Source organism: Drosophila takahashii, chromosome 3R, assembly GCF_030179915.1.
Source record: "Drosophila takahashii strain IR98-3 E-12201 chromosome 3R, DtakHiC1v2, whole genome shotgun sequence".
In the NCBI taxonomy this organism is placed as follows: Eukaryota; Metazoa; Arthropoda; class Insecta; order Diptera; family Drosophilidae; genus Drosophila; species Drosophila takahashii.
In genome coordinates, this window is record NC_091681.1 from 26,632,951 (window position 1) to 26,655,093 (window position 22,143).

Below are 22,143 nucleotides of genomic sequence, written 5' to 3' on the forward strand. Positions count from 1 at the left end.
ATTCGCTTTGCATAAAATATGCAAAGTGCGGCAATAGTTGGCACCCATTAATCACAGGGCTCTGCTTCGGTCGGATTCCATTTTCATTTCCATTTAAACTTTTGTATTTTGTTTTTTTTTTGGTTGCTACTTTCGTCCTAATGCATATGGGTCTATTAATTAATGACAAAGTAATTTTGGTTTCCCATTACAAACGGAAATTTATCGTATATTTCTTTGACACATCTTTGCATCTTTAATGCCCCCCACATAAACAAATGATTTCGGCCAAAAATAAACAAAGTTTCGGTTTCATTTCACTGCCTTTTCATGGCTCACGAAATTGGCGTGAGAAAGTAGAAAACCTGTTTTTTCTTTTTGGACAGATAACAGCCGTTAGAAATGTGGGCTAACATATCATCTAGGGGCCAAGTTGCCCTTGGCTGGTTTATTTTGATTTGTGGGCAGAATTTCCCCCCAGCTAATGAGATGCACTCTGTTGAATGCACAAGGTATAGCCATATATCTCAAGTGGGTGAGTGAATAAGTCAAAATTGGAAAGGAATAGGCAAACCATCCTATCTCCGTTTTGATATTACAGCATACAGCATTCACCCCAAAGCAATTAGCCCTATAAGGCCCTATATCTTAGCTCATTCCGTATGCATCTGCTTTGTGTTTGTTATGACTACCAATTTCCGCTGGAAGCTGGGCATATCCAATTGACAAGATATACTTTCGATTTTATCGGGTGATTTACCTTCACTTCTTTAGTTCGAAAAGTGATACCTATTCCGAATCCAAATATACGAGCATTTTGTCTCAATTTGGCACATTTAGAGCTGACAATATTTACGCCCCATCGAATGGACACAAAGACCTAGACCTTGGGCCAGACTAAAACAGATGCGAAATACTCTAGTCCCCGAATAAACAATTTTCAATTTCCATTTGATAGCTCAAGTTTCGAACAATAAAACAAAATAGAGACAATGGTCCTATGGACAAAAGTGCATTTTAAGTCGAGCTTGTAACCTCGTCGCCTATCTTCGTCATCGATATTTACATATCGCTCAGCGGCATTCAACTGCCCTGCAAAAATTGCCAAGAAAAAACAATACTTTTGTATTAATTTAAACGAGGCTTTTATTGTTTACTTGGCAACCATGGCGAAGTGGCTGGGATATCTTAATAATTTTATAATATGCAATGTGTAAACAAAATAATTTTACTTACTTAATTTCCATGATATTTGGTCATATTTTTGTGAAAAATAAAAACATATTTTTAGATAACTATTTTGTAAATAGATAATAATTATAATACATTCCAGAGATGTCATATTCGAACAGCTAATAAATGTGCATAAATCTGAACCTTATTTTATTACATACCTATTTGGTACTTTATTTCATAAATCTGAAGTGTGAGTAAATGTTTTGTATACGATTTGGTAAAAAAGTTGCTATATTTCAAGTTAAAGTACATCTGCCTAAAAGTTAAAAAGTAAATCAAATGATACATTTACTCGAAATAAGTTGTAAACAACTATACCAACTAGTTTACAACGATTGCCCATTGTTAAGATCTCCACTCGCTCGACTTTCGTGGAACCCCTTGTAAAGCTAATACAAAAGCCCACTTGCCACCCAGCCAGATAGATCCGATGCTAGCAACCTCTTCGCCATGCATAACAAATGTTTTATGACCCCTCTCGACTGTTGCAACTGTGTTGGCTGCTGTTTCACGATTTGTTTCCGATTATAAACAAGTTGTGGCTGCGGATTGGTATAAAAGGCACGGTGCCCGGTTGACCCATCATCACAGCAATAAGAAACTCGGACAGCGAGGGAGCATCCGGCTAAAGACAGCTAACCAGCAGAGAGACACCCAACCAAGCGACAGCATGAAGATATTTGTGGTGCGTTGGATTACCCTTAGCCCAGGATTAAATGGATTTTGGATTATAATGAACACTTCTCTTTCAGACGGTTCTCGTGGGGGCCATGTGCCTGAGCCTCAGCCAGGCTGACATTAGTTTGACCCAGGCGGGCTACAACTACAACCGCATCCAGCAGCAGCAACAGCAGCCGCCTGTGGTGGCCCATCTGTTGAACCAGCAGCTGCAGCAGCAACTCCAGCCCCAGCAATCCTCCCACCCCGTGCTGCCACCTCTTCCACTGCCCTATCTGCCACCCGGTGGTGGCCAGTTCCCATCCCATCCCGCCCCTCGTCCCACCACCGGCTCCTTCCCCATGCCCACCAACTTCCCCATCAACTTCCAAACTGCTCCCGTCCAGCAGCAGCGACGTGCCCGCCCGCGGGTGAGGATTCCCAAACGTCCCATTGTGACCAAGAACTTCTTCATCCACTCGGCGCCCGAGGAATCCGAGGATGAGGTGCAGGATGAGCTTAACCAGTTGGCCCAGCAGCCACGCAACCACTACAATGTGCTGTTCGTCAAGACGCCGTCGCAAACGAACCGTGCCGCGGCTCTTAACCTGGCCAAGACCCTCAAGCAGGAGAAGACGGTGGTCTATGTGCTGGCCAAGAAGACGACCGCCTCCGATCTGCAGGACGCCATTGCCGAGACGCCGCAGCACATCAACAAGCCGGAGGTGTTCTTCATCAAGTACCGCACTCCCGAAGAGGCGCTGAATGCCCAGCGGCAGATTCAGTCGCAGTACGACACCCTGGGAGGCAGTTCCACCATCACCGACGAGGGAGTGGCCCCCATTACCTCGGTGGTCGGATCCCTGGATCCCCCAGAGGAGGAGGAGGAGGAGCAGCAGCAGCAGCAGTCAGAGGGCCACTTTGTGGATAATGGCGCAGGAAATTCCGGCGTCGGTCCCATCGGCAATCATTATCTGCCCGCGAACCAGTTCTAAGTATTCTTCATTGCCCGTCACATCCAGTTCTAGTTAGCTGTCATCAATACCTCTTAGTTTTAAGTAATTGCCAGTTAAAATACAATTTAAAAAAAAAAAGTTTGATGAATTTTATAGAGGGGATGCTTCACACAAAAAAAAATCATGTCGCCGTAAAATTGATCCATATCGTTTTTACATGAAATACTCATTTCGACCATATCAAATTTACATGGCTGCATATCAAGTTAAAATTGATATTACATAATGTAAAATCGATCTACGTTTCATATCGATTTTTTTTTGGGTGCACCAAAGTCTCTTAATTAATTGAATGAAATCTATAAATCTTAAAGTTTAGGTTTATATTATGTTAATCGCATTATAGTATGAAATACTTAAATTTAAAATATGAATGTGGACTTTAAAAAAACATTTTCATAGCTTGCAATTAGGTTGCAGGGGTTTTTCAGTCGAGGCCGGACAATTTTCCAGAACATTTCTCATTTGAGAAAAGGACTGCGCAAGGCTCTTGGCCAATTTAAAGGGATCTGTTGCCTGACAATGGCGCCACGCAGATATGGCCAAAATAATATCGTTTTCACGTGGATTATAGCAGCAGGAGTATCCATCGTCTACGGCGGGACCATATCCCATGAAAGCGTCATATTTCGTGGCCACCTGGGAGGTCGACATGCGAAAGTGAGTGGACTTTACATATCCAGGCGATGTGAAAAACTCTGGAATGGGCAGACAGTTCTCCACGGCCATGAGCTTTAGTCCAAACAGATGGCGATCGACTCCCCTGCCTTGAAGAGCCAACTTGGCGTACATCTGATGGCACATCACCGCCTCTCGAAGCTTTTCAGCCTTTTCTTGAACCGGGGAACCCGGATCCAGCATGGAGTGGCAGAAGGCCAAGGATTGATTGGAACACGAACGTATAGTTTCGGTTCGACCGCCATCGAAAATGCGCAAATGTGCCGATTCATATTGCGCCGCTGGCTCAAGGTGCAGCTTAAAGAAGGCCAACTGAAGGGCGATCTGAATGAAACTATCCGGTCCCAAACGCTGCTTCTTTATGAAATCCTTTCCATAGCCCTCGAACCGAAGAACCTTAATTTGCAGCGCCCTGGCCAGCTTATCAATGTTTCTTTGAGCGATCATCAGCCATTGCTCAACGCATTTAGTAACGTCACAGAACTGTATTTTTTTCGCCGGCGTAAAATCCTCCGAACCGCATTCCCCGTAGCTAGGATCATCCTTCAGCTTCTTCACCACATAGTCCATCATCATGGCGATGGGCTGACCCTCGGCTGGCGAGTGCTCGTAGGTGAATCCCACGTTTCCATTCGGGTTCACCACCAACTGGATGGTTTTATCCATCCAGCGATTGGCACTGTTGGCTTTACTACCATTTCCATGGATCAGCGATAGAATTAACTCTTCGTCCTCTTGACCTTCTTTTGGCGAGGTACACTTGTCCAGAGAGACGGTAAATAGAGCATTTTGAATGGTCTTCAGGGCGTCACTGTTTCGAGGTGTGTTCGAGAGATGTTCGTAGGCCTCGGCCCAGTTGTCCCTCGAGTCGGTGGTCAAAATACCATAGGGAACTCCACATTTCGATTCCTTCGACATGATCTCCTCCAGCTGAACAGCCAGGCAGGGAGCGATGATAAGTTTTCCCTTCTCATCATAGATTTTTAGTTGGTAAAAATGATTCTTGTAGATCACCACCACATAATCGGAGCACGGATTATAGACGATGTCGTCGGTAGATCTCCTAGGTATCCGACATGTGCCGAATACCTTGCCAAACTGACTGTTGTCCAATTCCTTTCCGCCCATCTTAACAATCGGAATTTTTTTGGCATGCACCAGGTCGTTGAACTCACCCAATCCGAAGATAACTCTGGACGTGTAGTCAACAAATTCGTGGGTATTTTCAAAACATTGTCGGGGAAATGTCATGCCGGGACTCACAAAGACGGTGACCGGTGATCGAAACTGTAGGTAGGCAACTTTCAACCACCGGTGGGCCAACCAATTCTTCTCCTTGCGGCCAACTTCTTCCAGGAGCTTCTGCAGATCGCGACCATCCCTCCTCAAGAACTTGGCAGTTATATCCTTCTGTTTGGCCATCTCCTCGGGAGACAGCAGGGGTTCAACAGTGGTCATAAAGCGTTTCAGGGTCTCTTCGAGCGGTAAAACGTGGTACTTTAGAAGGTTGGGCTGATCCGAGTTTAAGTTTTCCTTGGAACTGCTGCTAAAGCTGGCGATTAGCATTTTTTTGACGACCGCATTTCGAGTCTGCTGCCTAACCGAGCTCCTTGCCAAAGTCCAGAGAGTCCTTCCATTGCTGCGGAACTTCATCTCAAGGATTCTCTGAAATGCGGTTCGCCCTTTCCCAAAATTGGTCAATTTATTAGTGTCTTGTGTTTTGTTTGTGAAATTTATTTCTACATTATTACTGTCAACTTTCAGCTTGTTTCGATCAGCAAGATAGGATAGGCTTCCTATATATATTTTCTGTTTTTATTAATGTAAATTAAATTTATAAAAAAAGCTTGTAGATTTATTTTCAACATGTTTTTATAATTTACTAGAATTTTCCTGCAGAGAAATTACCTTATCAGCCTAGATAAAGTACACTCAATTTAATCCTAGTCCCTAATCTTTGACAATGATCATCTCCTCCTCTTTATTATCATCGGAGCTGTCGGTTTTCGATAGACTGAGGTGAGTGCGTATAAAGTCATGATAGTAAGCAATGGAAGCGTGGGCATCTGAAAAGGGGTAAAAGTTTAAATATATTTTAATATTACCATAAACTATAAATCTTATTACCTGGATAACCTTTAGCGCAGGGCAGTCCCCAATTGACCAGGGCCACCAGCTTGCCATTGTGCACCAAAGGACCACCTGAGTCGCCGTGACAGGCGCCGCGTCCCTTATCGTTAAAGGTGCAAACGTGGCCAATATCCACCCGAGTGCTATTATCGTGGGCCGCTCGACACTGCTCGAAGGGCACATAGTTGACCTCCAGACTCTGCAGACGGGCGGGAACATCGCCGCCCAGAGAAAGGGTTCCCCAGCCAGTTAAAAGAAGTCGGGAGCCGGGAACCAAAGCCTCGTGATCCAGTTCCACCGGTTGGGTGGCATTATCAAACACAATCGACTCGTTCAGATGCAGCAAAGCTATATCATTGCGATACTTGCGAGGCGCATAATTGCTGTGCTCCACAATCCTGTCGGGATAGTAATACTTGGAGCCATTGTGATGAAGATCCTGAGTGCCTGTGAGGACTCGAAAAGCCGTTGCCTGTCTGCCTCTTGTACAGTGGGCCGCCGTTATAATCCAACGTTCATCAATAATCGCACCTCCACAGGAATGCGATCCACTTCCCGATCCCTGCAGGGAAATCTGGTAGGGTGCCACGCCCTCTGCGGCTTCCTCGCCGCCCACAATGCGATTATTGGTATATTGCGGAGGATAGAGGATCTGACTAGTCACACAGGAGCTGTACAAAACTAATGGTAGCAGCATTAACCACATAATGACTGCTTGTCTTTCAAGGAACTGAACTCTACAGCCATCGGGAAATGTTTCTTATAGGTAAAATGGGGCATACAATTAGCAATTCAGTCACGTTCTTCAGTCAATATCTGGTTGGAAAAGTCCAGCTGAGTTGGTAAATAATACTCAATTCTAGACTGGCACTTGGCATAAAACAAGGTTAGGCTGATAAGTGGGGTGGCTTTAGCTATCAAATAAACTTGAATGTACATAACAGGGAATTAAAGTAAGGTTATTGGGTGCCTATTAAATAAATAGAGCTTTGAACCATTTCTAAAATACCTACATTGAAATAAAAATAATAGATTTCACATTTCCAAGATTAATATAATATGTACAGTTTAAGAGGGACAGAATCTCCTGGAAAACTTCTTAGCCAAATATTGTTTATTTCCATTACCCATCATAACAGCGCTGGTGATAACAGGTGATAACCAATACTTCCTGATATCCCACTTCTTCCGAACTGGCGCTTACCTGTTTGTTGACTCAGTTCTGCGAACTAAATATCATGATTGATCGTAAGAATGACTGGCGTGTGGAATAATCTGGACAACTTTAAGTGGGGGATTTCTTTAAAAGAGAGTCCCAAAGATTGTTGTTCCCTTTAAATCCCAATAATAGACGTCTGGTAAAAGTGAAAAACAAGTCATGAAATAAATTTAAGTTAAAAGTGAAGCGTAATTGCTCATTTATTTGTTCATAAATAATTTATGATATCTATGATATCATGTGAGTGATAAAATTTACTGGCTAATTTGATCAATAGGCAGGAGCCATTAAATGGCAGGTGCTATTTTTGTTCGTTGGCTTTTTTGGCTTTTGTACCCCCTCGGGTGACTTTTTTCGACCTTTAGCAGGCGGTTCCAGCATCGGTCATCATCGTTACGATCCAATCGTGGTAGTAGGCCACCGAACCGAAAACATCTGGATAGCCAATGGCGCAGGCCTCGCCCCAATTGACCACGCCGACGAGGGTTTGGTTCGCATCGACCAGAGGACCTCCGGAATCGCCGTGGCAGGATCCCTCGCCCTCCTGGGTGAAGGTGCACACATGTCCCTCGCTCAACCAATTGATGTTTCGCACCCGCGACTCGCAGTTGTCGTGCTCGATGTAGTTCAGTTCGATCTTCTGCAGCTGGGTGGAATACCTGCCCCAGGTCTTGGTGCTGCCCCATCCGGTCAGCGTCAGCTTGTCGCCCACCTTGGGCAGACTGCCCTTGCTGGCCAAGCGAATCGGCTGGGTCATCGCATCGAAAACTATGGGCTTGGCCGTGTGAATCAGCGCGATGTCATTGTGATAGGCCGGCTTGTCATGGCTGCAATGGACCTTCGATTTATCCACAACATACGACGCTCCAGGCTTTGTGTAGTCCGTGGTGCCGGTGATAACCAGCAGATACTGAATGGGCCACTCCATGCAATGGGCGGCGGTGAGGATCCAATGTTCATCAATGATACTGCCACCGCAGACATGCTCGCCAAAGGTGTTCATAATGGAAACCTGGTAGGGAGCGAAGCCAGTGGGTGAATCCACGCCTCCAATCACCCGGGTCTCGGGCTTAACGTGGCCCAAATGATGGTTTAACTGATGACGAAGACGAGGTCTTTTAACACTCTTCGCCGAACACTGCGACAGGATCACCAGCAGACTAATCAGAACCAGGCACTTCATGTTGATGTAGTTATCTCTTTCTTTTTTAATATTAAATAATATTTCCTAGTGTTGCGCTGTCTTCAACTTCCGTAAACGGTTTGCCCACTTTTTGGCACTGCAATCGCTTTTATAGTCCCGCGGTCTGTGCAAAATTCCCCTTATCACCTCGCCGAGAGTTTCTTTTGAATATGTTTTGCGATAAGCCCGCTCAGTTCGAGGGAAGCTTCGATAATGACAATTACCATAGCCAATATATATGGTACCTGATAGGGGGGGAATTCTACTGCCATTTGGACTGTGAGTGATAGACAACTAGCACACGACCATAATAAGATTACTCATACGCAATGGGTACGGACTTTGTTCGTAGCGAGGGAGATCTTCAGACGCCGTCGCTTGATAGGGCCGCAATCGAATGGAAGTTTACTCAAAATTCGGGTGGAATAATTGCGAAATGATTGAAGGCCCCTTAAAGATACAGAAGTCGGCATACCCTAAGGGTAAACAAGTTCTCAAGAAGTAAATATATAACTTTATAGATAGGACAATCGCAAAACAGAATTAATGGGCTTATTTAAAAATAATTTAGATAAAGGCGTAATTTAAATCCCCTACTTTTTTTTATAATTTTTTTTATCAAACACTGATAAAATAAACTCACCAAGTTTGGGCGTCTAAAAGCAGGAAAATATACAGCTTTTGCAGAGTATTATACCGTTTCTGAAAAACCAGGTGCCTTTTATGGCTTCAATGAAACTTTGACAACTCACTTATCACTCACAATTACAACAACATGTAGACGTCTGGTCTAGGGATTATCAAGATTTTCAATTAATCACTTATTTCCCATTTAATTTGCTAAATTGTGGATTTTGGACTTTGACATAATTTGAGGCGTTATCTATGGCAACATTGACGATAAATCCTAACCATATCTAATAAATAAGATCTTACCACAATTGTTATAAAACTTTATTGACAACTTTAAAGTTTAATAGCACAACCGTTGATCGTGGATGTAATCCAGCTGTTGTAGAAGCTCAAGCGGGCATAGACATCGGGGAATCCGTAGGCGCAGGGCACGCCCCAATTGCCAACGCCCACCAGGCGACCCCTACCATCGACAATGGGTCCTCCGGCATCGCCATGACAGGCTCCCGCACCCACCCTTCCCACGGCACACAGGTGACCCAGATCCAGATCTCCCGTTCCGCCGTAGGTGGCATTGCACCTTTCCGGCGCCACATAGGTCACATCCAGTTGGCGCAGTTCCCAGGAGAAATCTCCGCCGATCTCCGTGCTACCATAGCCGTAAATGGTCAGGGTCTCGCCCTCAGTTAAATCCTGCAAGGGAGCGATGGTGATATTCTGTGTCACATCATCGTAATCGAATAGTGCATGGGTCTTGATCAGCGCGATGTCATTGTGGTACATCGGCTGATCGAACTGGCAGTGCATAATGATGTCCTCCACGGAGTATTCCCAGCCCGCCTGTCCCCAATTGTTATAGGTGGTGGTGACCACCTTCACGTTGTTTTTACGCAATCCAGCCACGCAACTGGCAGCGGTCACCACATACTGATCGTCAATGATTGCACCACTGCAAAAGTGGTTGCTATAAAGGATGAAAGTATGGTTAGAAAATAATATATAGGTTTAAATTTAAAAACAAATGTGAAGTAATACTAATAAATATTTACAATACCTCAAATAGTGCGGAAAAACTATATGGTAGGATTTCTCTTGTTAATTAAACTTCAAAATTTGTAAAATCAAGATTAAAATTTTGAACCACAATTTTTTAGGTTGAAAAAGACATTAAGAACAATTTTAGAAATCTAAGAACAATTATTTTCATAAATTTTAAACGTTTAAGAAAACTTTATAATTGTAAAAATCATCTAAAAATTAAATACTTTTTTTCTGTGCACACTAAGGATTTTAGTCTTAATAGACTCTATCACAAAACTATCAGAAAATCCTGCGTATTACTGTACTATCAGTGAGATTTAAAAAATTCAAGTTCAATACCCGTAGCTGTTTTGAATCGAGACTAGATAGGGAGCCGCCGAGACATCAGATTCTACTCCACCAATAATTCGGGAGCTGAACTTATCCGCGGACGCGGGAGTTTCTGAGGAAACAGCGCGGTGACGAAGACTCGCCTCCGAAAAGGATATCGCCAGCAGGACGAGGACGACCAGAGAGACCGTTTTGATTTCGTAAGACATCTTTGACGAACAGTTGAAGTTGGACTAATTGCACGGGGTTGCAGCCGAAAATCAACTAACCTCCGATATACGATATTCAGTGTACGATATAAGATAGCCGGCGTGATATTAATGATCTGCCATAAAGGTTGTGCAATCTCAATCATGGTCAGCCTGAGCAAAAACCAAGAACTCCCCGTCGTAAAAATCCCATAATTTTTATTAAATCAGCAACACAAATCATGAGTACCTGTGCCTACACTTGGAAAAATTTAGGAACACATTTAAGAAATATTTGATGTGTTTGCTGGAATACCTTTGATTTACTGATTTTTTTGTTTTGGTTCAAAACACCATGAATCTTATCACACAAATAATTTTGTATTCATTGGGTTAACCCCACGCTTAGTAATTTTTTAGTATAAAAAACCAATTATAATATATATAATATATTTTAATTAGAGATATGTGGTAAATGTGATGATAACAACAAATATTTATCCATCAAACAAATACGAATTACATTCGGAGAAAGGTTTACACAAGACACCTTATTTAAAAGTTTTAAGTCCGAGCAAAAAGCGTTAAAACTCCAAAAATCATAAAGTTTTTATACTAAAACTGTTAGCTTTTAATATCAACTTGTTTACCCATTTGGAATACTGAAATGTTTTTGAGTATTAACAAGCAAATAACACAGGAACACAAAATTAAACTTTGTGAAATTTCCACGAACCATTTCAAGTTTTCCATGATATTTGGGTGCTCCTGAGTAAAAGTCCCATACAAAATTATTTTCCATCACCTACAGGTTCCGCGGTATAGCTAAGAATACAAAAAACCGATGTTTGCCGACATTTTGAATTACGTGGCCTATATAATTGGACCAACCTTTATTATTTTCGGTAGGACCTACTCTCAATACATCAAGGCATTCCTAAAAAATAGTCCCCATTGTGAACCATTGCCCATGTCTTTGGAATTCGACGCCAAAGTTGAAAATCCCAAAATTGTAGAGATTTTTCTGATGGAAAAACAATTCTGAGGATTTAATCTTGAATGGAAGTAATTTTAACTATTCATTGTATCTATTGTTCATTGTATGCTTTAATTTCGGTTTAAAGCGATTTCATGAGAATATTTTTTATTGGATTTATTATACTAATAAAACCGTTTTCTTTATTTCATTATCTACTCCTAAATGTTGTCAAATTTTAAAAAAGTCAAGGCATCCTACAGAATGGGAGTAAACATTTACATTTCTCTGTGTATGTTCAGTGAACGTATTTTAGTTTCTTAGTTCTAGAGGTTGCCATGACTTATTCAAAATTTGACAACATTTAGGAGTAGATAATGAAATAAAAAATCGGTTTTATTAGTATAAGAAATCCAATAAAATGTTCTCATGAAAACGCTTTAAACCGAAATTAAAGCATACAATGAACAATAGATACAATGAATAGTTAAAATTACTTCCATTCAAGATTTAATCCTCAGAATTGTTTTTCCATCAGAAAAATCTCTACAATTTTGGGATTTTCAACTTTGGCGTCGAATTCCAAGGACATGGGCAATGGTTCACAATGGGGACTATTTTTTAGGAATGCCTTGATGTATTGAGAGTAGGTCCTACCGAAAATAATAAAGGTTGGTCCAATTATATAGGCCACGTAATTCAAAATGTCGGCAAACATCGGTTTTTTGTATTCTTAGCTATACCGCGGAACCTGTAGGTGATGGAAAATAATTTTGTATGGGACTTTTACTCAGGAGCACCCAAATATCATGGAAAACTTGAAATGGTTCGTGGAAATTTTTGGCTGTGTACCTGTGTAATTACTTTAAAATAGCACAAAATCTCTATGGATTTTAGACTTCTTCCCCCAAAATGTTAGGTCAACTTTTTTGGACGATTACGACCTGGAAATTCCAGATCATATAAAACCAAAAATCCACAGAATAAAAAAAATATATGCATTGCCAAATGATAAAATCACATTTAATCGTTATTCTCGATATACATATTAATAAATCCATCGCCAGCTGGGTACATCATATTTCCCTCAGTGCACCGATAAGAAATGGCCAACGTCTAGCCGATTGTACACCCGTTCATGGTGGTGCGGATCCAATCGTGGTAGAACGAAATTCGCGCATACACATCCTAATGGATAATAATGGGGGGTAATAAATACAAATGGTACTTTAAAATATCGGTGCAAAACTCACCGGATAGCCACGACCGCAGGGCACGCCCCAATTGCCAATGCCCACGAGGCGCTGCTGTTCATCGATGAGCGGTCCGCCGGTGTCCCCATGACAGGCGCCCTTGCCCTCGTCCATTTGGACGCAGACATGACCCAGATCCACATCGTCGTAGTTTTGTAATTTCTCCTGGCAGTCGGCATTCGGAAGATAGGTGCCCGATGACTCCTGCAGATAGCGACCGTAGGTGCCCATGGCCTCTGTGCTGCCCCAGCCCGCGAAGGTCAACTTCTCGCCCTCCTGCAGATCATCGATATCCGCCAGCGTTATGTTCGTGGTCACATCATTAAACTCGATGGGCGTGGCCAAGTGCAAGAGGGCTATATCGTTGTGATACAGCGGCTTGTCGAAGTTGCAGTGCACATGGATCTGATCCACGGTGTAGTAGGGGGCATATAGGTCCCACCAATCCGAGGTTCCTGTGACCACCAGCAACCTGCTGGATCTCAAACCAGCTACACAACTGGCCGCTGTGCCCACCCAATTGGGGTCAATGATGATGCCGCCGCACAGGTGATACGAGTAGATATTCTGGAGGGTCACAATCCACGGCCAATTGCCCTCGGTGGAGGTGGTGCCGCCTGCCACACGACCTTGGGGCACAGACTCGCTGGAGCGACGCTTCTCTGCATTGGCCAATCCCGGAAGTGATTCGCCTCGCATCCGCATGGATGCTTCTGTGGGCTCCTGAAGAGCCAGAAGAGCTAGGGCCAGCAGTCCCGTAAAGTTCCATCTGGTTCGCATGGTATATATTGGTATATGCACGGTACAATCGAAACTAAAAACCCTCCAACGGACCACCTTAAAATTACACTTCATATGGCCGATCTTATCGCCGCGTTCGGTCAAGTTTTCTGGATAATATGGCATTTATGGGGCGATAATGGATCCATACATCATACATTTTTGCCTTGCGGCCGTGGGCATTGTGAGCTGACCAGCAACTTCGGTCGGTGCATTTATAGAGCGCCGAGATTTGCCATGTCACAAACACAGTCCATTGGTTTATGGTTCAGCGGCTCCAATTTGGACGTTCCGCCTTTACCGATTGGGTTTTATCCTTAAAGCCGTAAAGATAACCGCCCGACTGTTAGTTGGCTATAAAGATTGCTGGCCAGTGGTCAGTTGTCCGCGAAAAAAAAACCCGAAACGGTGTGCGATAAAATGGGTTTTTATATGGAATCCATATAAAAACGCCCAGTTGGGTCATACAATTTTCCATTGCCAGTCATTAATTCGCGCTGTCCGGCATTGTCCCTCGTCTCCGGAGTCTTTTTTGGTGTGCTGTCCGTGATGGCTGTCCGTTTGTCTCTGATTTGGCCAATTTGGCTGATTTGGCTGCTTCTTTTGGGCACTTCCATTGACGTCACGCGCGGCAAGCGTTTGGATCGTAAACTGCTGGACAATCGAATTGTGGGTGGGCAGGAGGCGGAGGATGGGGTGGCTCCTTATCAGGTATCCATTCAGACCACCTGGAGAACCCACATCTGCAGCGGCGTCATCCTCGACGAACAATGGATTTTAACCGCCGGTCATTGTGCGCTGGACTTTAGCCTCGAGGATTTGAGGATTATCGTAGGCACAAACGATCGCCTTGAACCGGGACAAACTCTATTTCCGGATGAGGCCCTGGTCCACTGTCTCTACGATGTTCCCTATGTCTATAACAATGACATAGCGTTGATCCATGTCAACGAATCGATTGTATTTAATGATCGCACCCAGATCGTTGAGCTGAGCCGAGAGCAACCGCCAGAGGGCGCTGTTGTAACTCTGACGGGTTGGGGTGCTCCGGAAAGTAGTTTTCCCACGATGCAGCAACTGCAGACCATCAACCTAACTATCATATCGCACGAGGAGTGCCGGGAGAGGTGGGACTACCACGATGGCATCGACATCGGTCACATCTGCACCTTTACGCGGGAGGGGGAGGGAGCCTGCTCCGGGGACTCTGGAGGTCCGCTGATGTGGGAGGGCACACTGGTGGGTCTGGTCAACTGGGGAAGAGCCTGCGGCGTGGGCATGCCAGATATGTAAGTTCAAGTTCGATTACCCCTAAACAAATTCAAGTAATACACTTTCTTATAGGTATGCCAGCACTACTTACTACCAGGAATGGATCCGAAGAACTCCCAAGGGATGCAAAAATCGAGTTACCTAAAAGAGATCAAAGAAGATGTAATTTCCATCAAACTGTATTTCTGTAGTGTGAATTGGCATGTGAAATATATATATTTATTGATGAAAACAACGCTGATAACATATTCCCCTTACTCACTTGGTCATTAGCTGTTTTTAGATGGGCAATCAATGCTTTTATGGATCTGTTTGCTAACACAATTTGACACACGATAATACTATGCTTTCGAGGGCTGAGAAATTTTAAAGGCGAAATGCTTTAGTAAAGTATATTTTCGGATGCATTTTAAATTGACTTAAATTGAAATACTTATTACTTTTAAAATATGAATTATTTTCTGTTTAAATGTTAATTCTAATGCATTTTGATCAAACACTATTTTAATTATATATATTTTTAATAAGGTCATTTTAAAATATGTCGGTTCAACGCACGTTTTGACAAATACATATAATTAATTTAATAATTATATATCATTAATTTTATTGCGCTTTAATTCATTACCATTATTGAGAGCTATAAAAGTTCCACCGTGTTCGTCAGAAATACAGTTGTGAATGGATCAAAATGGATAGCCCTCATTACCGAGAATGGTATTTACTAATACTTATATTTAGTATTTACCATTATTCGATGCAGTTTGTTTACGAGTTCATTTTGGAGGACGAAAGGATATTTACCGACTGCGATAAACCGCCTCCAGGATCTCAAAACATGAATGGCTTGTTCAATTTCTCTGACGCGACCTTTGTCATGAGTGAACAAGGCGTATATTTTGGCGGAAATTTGACGACCTCGTGGAATATCCAAAAAGAGGACATAATTAATGTAAATACAAATATTTTATCAACATGGAAGTTTTTAAAGAGCCTCCTTTTTCAGGCAGCACTAAGCATGCAGTATTTTGACCGCGGATCTTGGGTGCCGACCGTACTAAATTTATCCCCAAAGAATGTGTGCAGATCTTTTTTTGACGAAAGGCAATATTTACATACTTTCTTTTTTAAAAACGTTGAAAATGTTGCGGAAATTAAGGAGAAATGCGTTAACGTTCCAGGGGTATGCAGGACCTAAAAAAAGTACCATTAATTATCCCATTTTGTTTTTACAGACTGTTTTGGTAATGAAACCATCTTATTTTGAAATCAAAGTAGGCTTGAGTGTTTCACTGAAGCCTGGTCGTTATAAGATTGAAATGATATTCACTGCTGTTGATGAAAAGGGAGTTGAGCGAAGTAATCAAATATGCTCTGCTATTCGAGGAGAGATGAATAAGATTAAATAATTGCAGAAGTGAAATATCAAAGAATCAATTTAAAATTTAAATATTTACAATTAAAAATATATATATTTTAAAATAAAAAAATTTATTTGATGAGGTACTTAAATAAAGGTATCTGAAAAGCTGCAGCCCTCGCCTTTGATAATATCCAATGCCAATGTCCAGGGAATGACCATTTCTTATATCATGACGGCGCTGACATTGATTGCCCGGTCACAAAATCATAATCAGTGTGCGTCTATATCTTTTTACGATACCCGGCTTTATGGCATAGATACAACTTGCGGGAACATCGAATCCGATTTACGATAAACCCCTAAGGCTTACGATATACGATATAAGAGCGATTTCTTGGAGTATAAAAGCAAAATCACGACCCGTATGCAGGTTTAATTGGCGCATTGAAACTTGAAGCACTCACGATAATGGTTCGACGGGGTCTATTCGAGATCCTTGTGATCCTGCTGGTCTGCAGTGGCTATAGTCCTAGCAATGCCATTCGATCGGCGCAACTGAGTGAAGAGCAGCTGAAGTGGATTTCCAAGGCGGCGGGTGAGGGAGGAGTCAACTTCCAGAATCGCGTGATAAACGGAGAGGATGCGGAGCTGGGCGAGGCCAAGTACCAGATATCGCTGCAGGGAATGTACGGTGATCACATGTGCGGTGGTTGCATCATCGACGAGCGACATGTCCTGACCGCAGCCCACTGCGTCTACGGCTATAATCCCACCTACCTGCGAGTGGCCACGGGCACTGTGCGTTGGGCCCAGCCGGATGCCCTGTACTTTGTGGAGGAGCACTGGATACACTGCAACTACAACAGCCCGGCGTACTACAACGATATTGCTCTGATCCGGCTGAACGATACGATCAAGTTCAATGAGTACACCCAACCGGCGGAACTGCCCACCGAACCGCTGGCCAACGGGACGCAGCTGCTCCTCACGGGCTGGGGATCCACGGTTCTGTGGGGCGATACACCCGATGTGCTGCAGAAGGCCTATCTGACGCACGTGGATTACCCAACCTGCCAGGATATAATGAACAACGATCCGCTGAACGGAGCTTGCCATATCTGCACCCTGACCGACGGAGGACAGGGCGGTTGTCACGGCGATTCCGGCGGTCCACTGACCTTCAACGGAATACTCTACGGCCTGGTCAACTGGGGATATCCCTGCGCCATCGGCATGCCAGACAGCCAGGCCAGTGTGTTCTTCTACAAGGAATGGATCAGGAGAATTATTTCGGGATTATGCGAATCCAGCTGCCACTGCTACGCCAGCAACTATGGAAGCTAGGAAGAAACTAAGGGAAGGAAAATTTGGTGCTTTGATACTTTACTTCGAGTAAGTTACTTGGTCAGCTGTTCTGCTTAAAAAAAGCTAATTAATTTATCAATAACTGTCTTAGCTTTAATTCTACCAGTCAATGTTTAAATAAAGGTCAAGAGCAGAAGATGCCATTTAATAATAGGACAAATATAATTTTTATTTTAGGTAAGGAAGCAATTTTAAACATTGAAACCCCAAGCATTATTTTTAAAACCTTCTATTATATTGACCTGAATTCTTCCAATTTTCTACCCCGAAATGAACTAAATTTCCATACAAAATCATTTAAAATATTTCCATCAAGCTAAAGTTTTTCTTTATTTTCTCTGCTCTATGAATTTAACCATGACAGTTTTCTAGTTTAGTAGTAGCATCTGTCGTTGCCGCTGATCGTGCTGCGAACCCAGTCCAAATAGTAGAACACATCGGCCTGCACATCGGGGAATCCGACTCCGCAGGGTCTTCCCCAGTTGACCAAGCCCACCAGGTGGCCATTGCTGACCAGCGGACCGCCGGAGTCGCCGTGACAGGTGCCCTCGCCCTCCCGCGAAAAGGTGCAGAGGTGGCCCACGCCCATGCTGCTGGTTTGGTTGAAGATCTCGTAGCACTCGTCCAGGGGCACAAAGCCCAGGGTCAGCTTCTGCAGATTCTCCACCGATCCGGCGTAGGGTTCCTGAGCGCCCCAACCCGTCAAGACGATCTCATCGCCGGAACGCACTGGTCTGGTCGGCAGATCAATGGGTTGGGTCAACTCGTTGAACGTGATATTCTGGGTGAGCTTCACCAGGGCGATGTCGTTGTGCATATAGGGCTGATCGTACATACAGTGCATGTGGATCTCTTCGGTGTAATATATGGCTCCCGGTTCTGCATATTTATTCGTTCCCGTGATGACGTTGACCAGAGCGGGAATATAGTTCTCCACACAGTGACCGGCGGTGATGATCCATTGTTCGTTCAGTATGGCACCACCGCAGTTATGGCTGCCCACAATGGGTTGCAGGGAGACCTGATACGGAGCGAATCCAATCTCGGCCTCCTCGCCGCCCTTAATCCTACCCGAAGGCCCCGTGGGCTCGTAGGGTCCCACCAGCCGCTTCGACTGGCAGAAGTTCGGGGGCTGCAGGAGCAGGAGGATCGAAAGACTTAACCACAGCAGCTGCATCTCGAAGGTTTGGCCACGTACTGAACACTAAAAGTCAACTTCATCGCTATCAAAACTTTATTAACTGGCCCCCGTTCTTATCGAGGGCTAATTTATCGTGGCCTTATAAACTGGGCTATTTTATGAACAACGATAGTCGTCGAACACGGAACGTCTAGGCCTGGTAAGAGCCAAAGCCAGTGCATTTCGAATTCCCACTCATGACCTTGCGTATCCAATCCAAGTAGTATAATACACCGGCATGGGCGTCCTGAAATGATTGCAAAGTTTTAGAATTATATCTCTCTCTGGTTTTGAGTTCCGTTATCTTTATTGCTCCTAAAGGACTATCCATAAAAACATTCTGACGAATCTTGGATTTATTGGTTTATTAACCTGACCATATCATTATGGGAAAGTTACTTAAGAATATTTTAGGTAAAGTGAGTTTATTTCCAAGAATACGGAAATTTCAGTTATAATATATACATTATAATAACAAGTTATACGATACACACCAAAAAAAGCATGTTACCGTAAAATCGATATGGCCATGTAAATTTCAGATCATTCAAAACCCATATCGTTTTAACATGAAGTACTCTTTTCGACCAGTTTAAATTTACCTGGCCACATATCAGATTAAAATTGATCTTAAATAATGTAAAATCGATCTACTTTAATATCGATTTTTGTTGGGTGTATTATAATAAGAAATCTTATTTATAAGATCACTTACCGGAACACCAGTTGCACAGGGATATCCCCAGTTTACCAGCCCCACGAGGTAGCCATTGCTGATCAGAGGTCCTCCGGAGTCGCCATGGCAGGCACCTTCGCCCTGACGCGAAAAGGTGCAGATGTGGCCCACATCGCAGTCCGGATCGTTGCTCAGCAACTCCAGGCACTCCTTGTGCGGAACGTATTGAAGGTACACAACCTGCAGATCGATGGGAGTGATGCCCCAGAGCACGGTGGATCCCCAGCCGGTGAGGATCACCTCGTCACCCGGCTGCATGGGCCCCACGGGCAGTGGAATTGGTTGGGTGCGTTCGTTCCACACAATCGGCTCAATCAGTTGCAACATGGCGATGTCATTGTGCATCGAGGGATTGTCGTAGTTGCAGTGGATGTGGATGGCTTCCAGGAAGTACCTGCCTCCTGGACGGTTGTACTGATTGGTGCCCGTGACGACCACCAGCCATTGAATGTTGGCGTTCACCACGCAGTGGGCGGCTGTGAGGACGAATTTCTCGGCTATTATGGCACCGCCACAGGAATGGGCGCCCGAGATGCCCTGCAAGGATATCTGATAGGGAGCGAATCCCTCCTCGGCCGCCTGGCCTCCAATGATCCGCTGATCCTTGAAAAACCCACTGGTGTCGTTCCCTTTGATTCGAATGGCTGTGATGGAGGAGAGTCCTGCAAGTCCCAGGATAAGGAGCAAAAACACTGACGCCGACATCTTGGTTCCGCCTGGCCTGGTCAGCTAATGAAGCTTTGAAAGGCCCCAGGTTCCCACCATTCTTGACCATTTATCGGAATCAGATAAAAAATCAGTTTATGGCGAACCTTTGGCCAGGCCATTTTGGCTTTACGATCGTTCAATCAAAATCGCAGAGGGTAAAACCAAACTAGTTCAGTCTGCGATTGCATTTCAGCCATGGCGTTTGCACGGTGCCTTCTCTATATTTTCCTGTTTGCCCTCCTCCTCGCTGAACTCTTCGCGGAGGAGCACTTCATTGTGGGTGGCCAGAATGCCGCCGAGGGGGAGGCCCCCTACCAGGTGTCGCTGCAAACCCTTGTGGGCAGTCACTTGTGCGGTGGTGCCATCATATCGGATCGCTGGATACTCACGGCGGGTCTGTGTGTCAAAGGCTATCCGGCCAGCAGACTACAGGTGGCCACTGGAACAGTTCGCTATGCACAACCAGGAGCGGTCTACTATCCGGAAGCCATCTACCTTCATTGCAACTACGACAGTCCCAAGTACCAGAATGATATTGGTCTGCTACATTTAAACGAGAGTGTTGTTTTTGATGCCTTAACTCAGGCGGTTGGGCTTCCGACCTCCCCCTTTCCCCGAGGAACTTCGGATCTGGTCTTCACCGGCTGGGGATCCCAGTCGGCGGCGGGCAGCTTGCCCTCTCAGTTGCAGCGCGTCCAGCAGCAACATCTCAGCAGCCAGGCCTGCGCAAACCTACTCTCCGCCTACGAAGATCTGGAGCTGGGTCCCGGCCACATCTGTGCCTATCGACAGGCCAACATTGGAGCCTGCCACGGCGACTCGGGAGGTCCCCTGGTCCACCAGGGCACCCTCGTGGGCATACTCAACTTTTTTGTACCCTGTGCCCAGGGAGTTCCGGATATATTTATGGATGTCATGTACTACTACGACTGGATGCGACAAACGATGAGTGGCAATGGCAGGTGTGCGCAGGTCCATCAGCAGACAATAATAGGCTGAATAAATGATTTTAAACACATTCGGAACAACTTTCACTTTAATGGTAAATAAAATAAAGGTAGATGGAAGATGAGATATGAGCGAAACGCTCGAACTGGCAACCAAAAGATCGGAAGTTCAAAGTCTATTTACTATATTCACTTTTTGAATATTTAACATATAGTATTCCTTTTGTCAAAAAAAAAAATCAAATGTTTAAATTAGATGCGTAAATATTTATAGATTATCTAACTTTATAGGCGCTCATTTGTCTAAGAATACTAAATAAACTTGTCAAGTATTTTTTAGGAAATAGAAATGGTATATATTTCACCCATTTAACCTTATAAATTCTAGGAGTACTAGCCAGATCTTAAAACGCTGCTTATTGCACGTATTACCTACAAGAGACATACTTTTTTCAAAATTTTAGACCAAAATGATCTGTTGTTTTTCGTATCAATATAGACTGTGGATAATTTTGATCATCCTGGAGGGAAATTTCTTGGCCCTCGGCCAGGAGGCTGTGCAGACAGACAGCCGGAATGTCCGACTGACTCATCCTGCTGCCGCTTTCAGATTTCTGATTTGTGATTTATGTCGCATGCGGAAAAGTGTCGCGCTGGCCACACGTGTCGCGCTGATCTAATTGAAAGCAGGTAGACCCAGACAGCCGCTGTCTTAGTCATGTTTTGAGATGCGAGAAAGATGTCGAAAGAAATCGCTCACGGCGCATGGAAATTCGGAAAATATTTCTTTCGGCGCTCGCCATTCAGCTAAGGGGGAAAAAATGAAAAGCGGGAAAACACTCAGTTGTGGGTTGTGTCTTGGCATTTTCGAAAAGATTTTCAGTTGCTGCATTGACTTGGACGTGTGCGGTGCGGTCTCGAATTTTCTTTTGGAATACGCGGCGTATACGCAATCCGTATGAGCTATATGTAGACGCGTGTGTCGCTCATATTTCTATATATACTCGAGAATATAGCAAGTGAAATTTCGCAACTTGTGCATAATCGGGGGGAAATTGTTCGAAAGCAAGTGAAAATGCCAAAGTATGTGAAATAATGTCTCCAATAAAGGCAAATGCGCGATGAAATATTAACGACATATCTGCAAAGAGTGATGAATAATGCGGCCGCAAGTGTACGGCCCACTACACATTTTAAATAAATATATGTACATACATATGCGAAAATATAATAGATTCCGAATATTTCATGTTATGTGAATTTCTGGTTGAAA

General features: G+C 43.9%; 11 protein-coding genes and 1 long non-coding RNA gene across 12 annotated transcripts; 5 read left to right on the forward strand and 7 right to left on the reverse strand.

Annotated features, from left to right (window-relative positions):
• The first annotated feature begins 1,789 nt into the window (after nucleotides 1–1,789).
• On the forward strand, nucleotides 1,790–2,962 carry TwdlW (TweedleW). Its single transcript, XM_017137532.3, has 2 exons — nucleotides 1,790–1,900; nucleotides 1,968–2,962. The coding sequence occupies exons 1-2, from the start codon at nucleotides 1,886–1,888 to the stop codon at nucleotides 2,865–2,867; spliced, it is 915 nt and encodes a 304-aa protein (XP_016993021.2). The 5' UTR covers nucleotides 1,790–1,885; the 3' UTR covers nucleotides 2,868–2,962.
• Nucleotides 2,963–3,192: 230 nt separating this feature from the next.
• LOC108054531 (carnitine O-acetyltransferase) lies at nucleotides 3,193–5,344 on the reverse strand. Its single transcript, XM_017137531.3, has one exon. The coding sequence runs from the start codon at nucleotides 5,217–5,219 to the stop codon at nucleotides 3,285–3,287; it is 1,935 nt and encodes a 644-aa protein (XP_016993020.2). The 5' UTR covers nucleotides 5,220–5,344; the 3' UTR covers nucleotides 3,193–3,284.
• A 121-nt stretch (nucleotides 5,345–5,465) lies between these two features.
• On the reverse strand, nucleotides 5,466–6,408 carry LOC108054533 (chymotrypsin-2). The gene is made up of 2 exons (XM_017137533.3): nucleotides 5,694–6,408; nucleotides 5,466–5,632 (listed from the first exon to the last, which is right to left on the reverse strand). Exons 1-2 carry the CDS (start codon nucleotides 6,400–6,402, stop codon nucleotides 5,517–5,519), a joined length of 825 nt encoding a protein of 274 aa, XP_016993022.2. The 5' UTR covers nucleotides 6,403–6,408; the 3' UTR covers nucleotides 5,466–5,516.
• A 676-nt stretch (nucleotides 6,409–7,084) lies between these two features.
• Nucleotides 7,085–8,124, reverse strand: LOC108054497 (chymotrypsin-1). Its single transcript, XM_017137475.2, has one exon. The coding sequence runs from the start codon at nucleotides 8,096–8,098 to the stop codon at nucleotides 7,277–7,279; it is 822 nt and encodes a 273-aa protein (XP_016992964.2). The 5' UTR covers nucleotides 8,099–8,124; the 3' UTR covers nucleotides 7,085–7,276.
• Nucleotides 8,125–9,037: 913 nt separating this feature from the next.
• On the reverse strand, nucleotides 9,038–10,319 carry LOC108054500 (chymotrypsin-2). The gene is made up of 2 exons (XM_017137478.3): nucleotides 10,112–10,319; nucleotides 9,038–9,695 (listed from the first exon to the last, which is right to left on the reverse strand). Exons 1-2 carry the CDS (start codon nucleotides 10,309–10,311, stop codon nucleotides 9,065–9,067), a joined length of 831 nt encoding a protein of 276 aa, XP_016992967.1. The 5' UTR covers nucleotides 10,312–10,319; the 3' UTR covers nucleotides 9,038–9,064.
• A 1,947-nt stretch (nucleotides 10,320–12,266) lies between these two features.
• Nucleotides 12,267–13,350, reverse strand: LOC108054498 (chymotrypsin-2). The gene is made up of 2 exons (XM_017137476.3): nucleotides 12,520–13,350; nucleotides 12,267–12,454 (listed from the first exon to the last, which is right to left on the reverse strand). The coding sequence occupies exons 1-2, from the start codon at nucleotides 13,297–13,299 to the stop codon at nucleotides 12,383–12,385; spliced, it is 852 nt and encodes a 283-aa protein (XP_016992965.2). The 5' UTR covers nucleotides 13,300–13,350; the 3' UTR covers nucleotides 12,267–12,382.
• Nucleotides 13,351–13,833: 483 nt separating this feature from the next.
• Nucleotides 13,834–14,806, forward strand: LOC108054499 (chymotrypsin-2). Its single transcript, XM_017137477.3, has 2 exons — nucleotides 13,834–14,588; nucleotides 14,644–14,806. Exons 1-2 carry the CDS (start codon nucleotides 13,849–13,851, stop codon nucleotides 14,714–14,716), a joined length of 813 nt encoding a protein of 270 aa, XP_016992966.2. The 5' UTR covers nucleotides 13,834–13,848; the 3' UTR covers nucleotides 14,717–14,806.
• Nucleotides 14,807–15,232: 426 nt separating this feature from the next.
• Nucleotides 15,233–15,967, forward strand: LOC108054496 (uncharacterized). The gene is made up of 3 exons (XR_011418890.1): nucleotides 15,233–15,523; nucleotides 15,578–15,754; nucleotides 15,807–15,967. It is a non-coding gene; the product is annotated as an uncharacterized lncRNA (long non-coding RNA).
• A 403-nt stretch (nucleotides 15,968–16,370) lies between these two features.
• Nucleotides 16,371–17,450, forward strand: LOC108054524 (chymotrypsin-1). Its single transcript, XM_017137523.3, has 2 exons — nucleotides 16,371–17,326; nucleotides 17,391–17,450. The coding sequence occupies exon 1, from the start codon at nucleotides 16,403–16,405 to the stop codon at nucleotides 17,276–17,278; it is 876 nt and encodes a 291-aa protein (XP_016993012.2). The 5' UTR covers nucleotides 16,371–16,402; the 3' UTR covers nucleotides 17,279–17,326; nucleotides 17,391–17,450.
• A 145-nt stretch (nucleotides 17,451–17,595) lies between these two features.
• LOC108054526 (chymotrypsin-1) lies at nucleotides 17,596–18,587 on the reverse strand. The gene has a single exon (XM_017137525.2). It carries the CDS (start codon nucleotides 18,474–18,476, stop codon nucleotides 17,673–17,675), a length of 804 nt encoding a protein of 267 aa, XP_016993014.2. The 5' UTR covers nucleotides 18,477–18,587; the 3' UTR covers nucleotides 17,596–17,672.
• LOC108054525 (chymotrypsin-1) lies at nucleotides 18,511–19,950 on the reverse strand. Its single transcript, XM_017137524.2, has 2 exons — nucleotides 19,195–19,950; nucleotides 18,511–18,726 (listed from the first exon to the last, which is right to left on the reverse strand). Exons 1-2 carry the CDS (start codon nucleotides 19,918–19,920, stop codon nucleotides 18,631–18,633), a joined length of 822 nt encoding a protein of 273 aa, XP_016993013.2. The 5' UTR covers nucleotides 19,921–19,950; the 3' UTR covers nucleotides 18,511–18,630.
• Nucleotides 19,951–20,118: 168 nt separating this feature from the next.
• Nucleotides 20,119–20,941, forward strand: LOC108054527 (chymotrypsin-2). Its single transcript, XM_017137527.3, has one exon. The coding sequence runs from the start codon at nucleotides 20,119–20,121 to the stop codon at nucleotides 20,920–20,922; it is 804 nt and encodes a 267-aa protein (XP_016993016.2). The 3' UTR covers nucleotides 20,923–20,941.
• The last annotated feature ends 1,202 nt before the right edge of the window (nucleotides 20,942–22,143 follow it).

Bases quoted from the DNA above. Each gene is read 5' to 3' on its own strand.
- LOC108054531 (XM_017137531.3), bottom strand. From the start codon at position 5,219: ATGAAGTTCCGCAGCAATGGAAGGACTCTCTGGACTTTGGCAAGGAGC.
- LOC108054533 (XM_017137533.3), bottom strand. From the start codon at position 6,402: ATGTGGTTAATGCTGCTACCATTAGTTTTGTACAGCTCCTGTGTGACT. The intron at 5,633-5,693 runs GTAATAAGATTT...ACCCCTTTTCAG, and splicing joins CTGCGCTAAAGGTTATCCAG to ATGCCCACGCTTCCATTGCT.
- LOC108054497 (XM_017137475.2), bottom strand. From the start codon at position 8,098: ATGAAGTGCCTGGTTCTGATTAGTCTGCTGGTGATCCTGTCGCAGTGT.
- LOC108054500 (XM_017137478.3), bottom strand. From the start codon at position 10,311: ATGTCTTACGAAATCAAAACGGTCTCTCTGGTCGTCCTCGTCCTGCTG. The intron at 9,696-10,111 runs GTATTGAACTTG...CATCCTTTATAG, and splicing joins TCGATTCAAAACAGCTACGG to CAACCACTTTTGCAGTGGTG.
- LOC108054498 (XM_017137476.3), bottom strand. From the start codon at position 13,299: ATGCGAACCAGATGGAACTTTACGGGACTGCTGGCCCTAGCTCTTCTG. The intron at 12,455-12,519 runs GTGAGTTTTGCA...ATTATCCATTAG, and splicing joins CCTGCGGTCGTGGCTATCCG to GATGTGTATGCGCGAATTTC.
- LOC108054499 (XM_017137477.3), top strand. From the start codon at position 13,849: ATGGCTGTCCGTTTGTCTCTGATTTGGCCAATTTGGCTGATTTGGCTG. The intron at 14,589-14,643 runs GTAAGTTCAAGT...ACTTTCTTATAG, and splicing joins GGCGTGGGCATGCCAGATAT to GTATGCCAGCACTACTTACT.
- LOC108054524 (XM_017137523.3), top strand. From the start codon at position 16,403: ATGGTTCGACGGGGTCTATTCGAGATCCTTGTGATCCTGCTGGTCTGC.
- LOC108054526 (XM_017137525.2), bottom strand. From the start codon at position 18,476: ATGCAGCTGCTGTGGTTAAGTCTTTCGATCCTCCTGCTCCTGCAGCCC.
- LOC108054525 (XM_017137524.2), bottom strand. From the start codon at position 19,920: ATGTCGGCGTCAGTGTTTTTGCTCCTTATCCTGGGACTTGCAGGACTC. The intron at 18,727-19,194 runs GTAAGTGATCTT...CAATCATTTCAG, and splicing joins CCTGTGCAACTGGTGTTCCG to GACGCCCATGCCGGTGTATT.
- LOC108054527 (XM_017137527.3), top strand. From the start codon at position 20,119: ATGGCGTTTGCACGGTGCCTTCTCTATATTTTCCTGTTTGCCCTCCTC.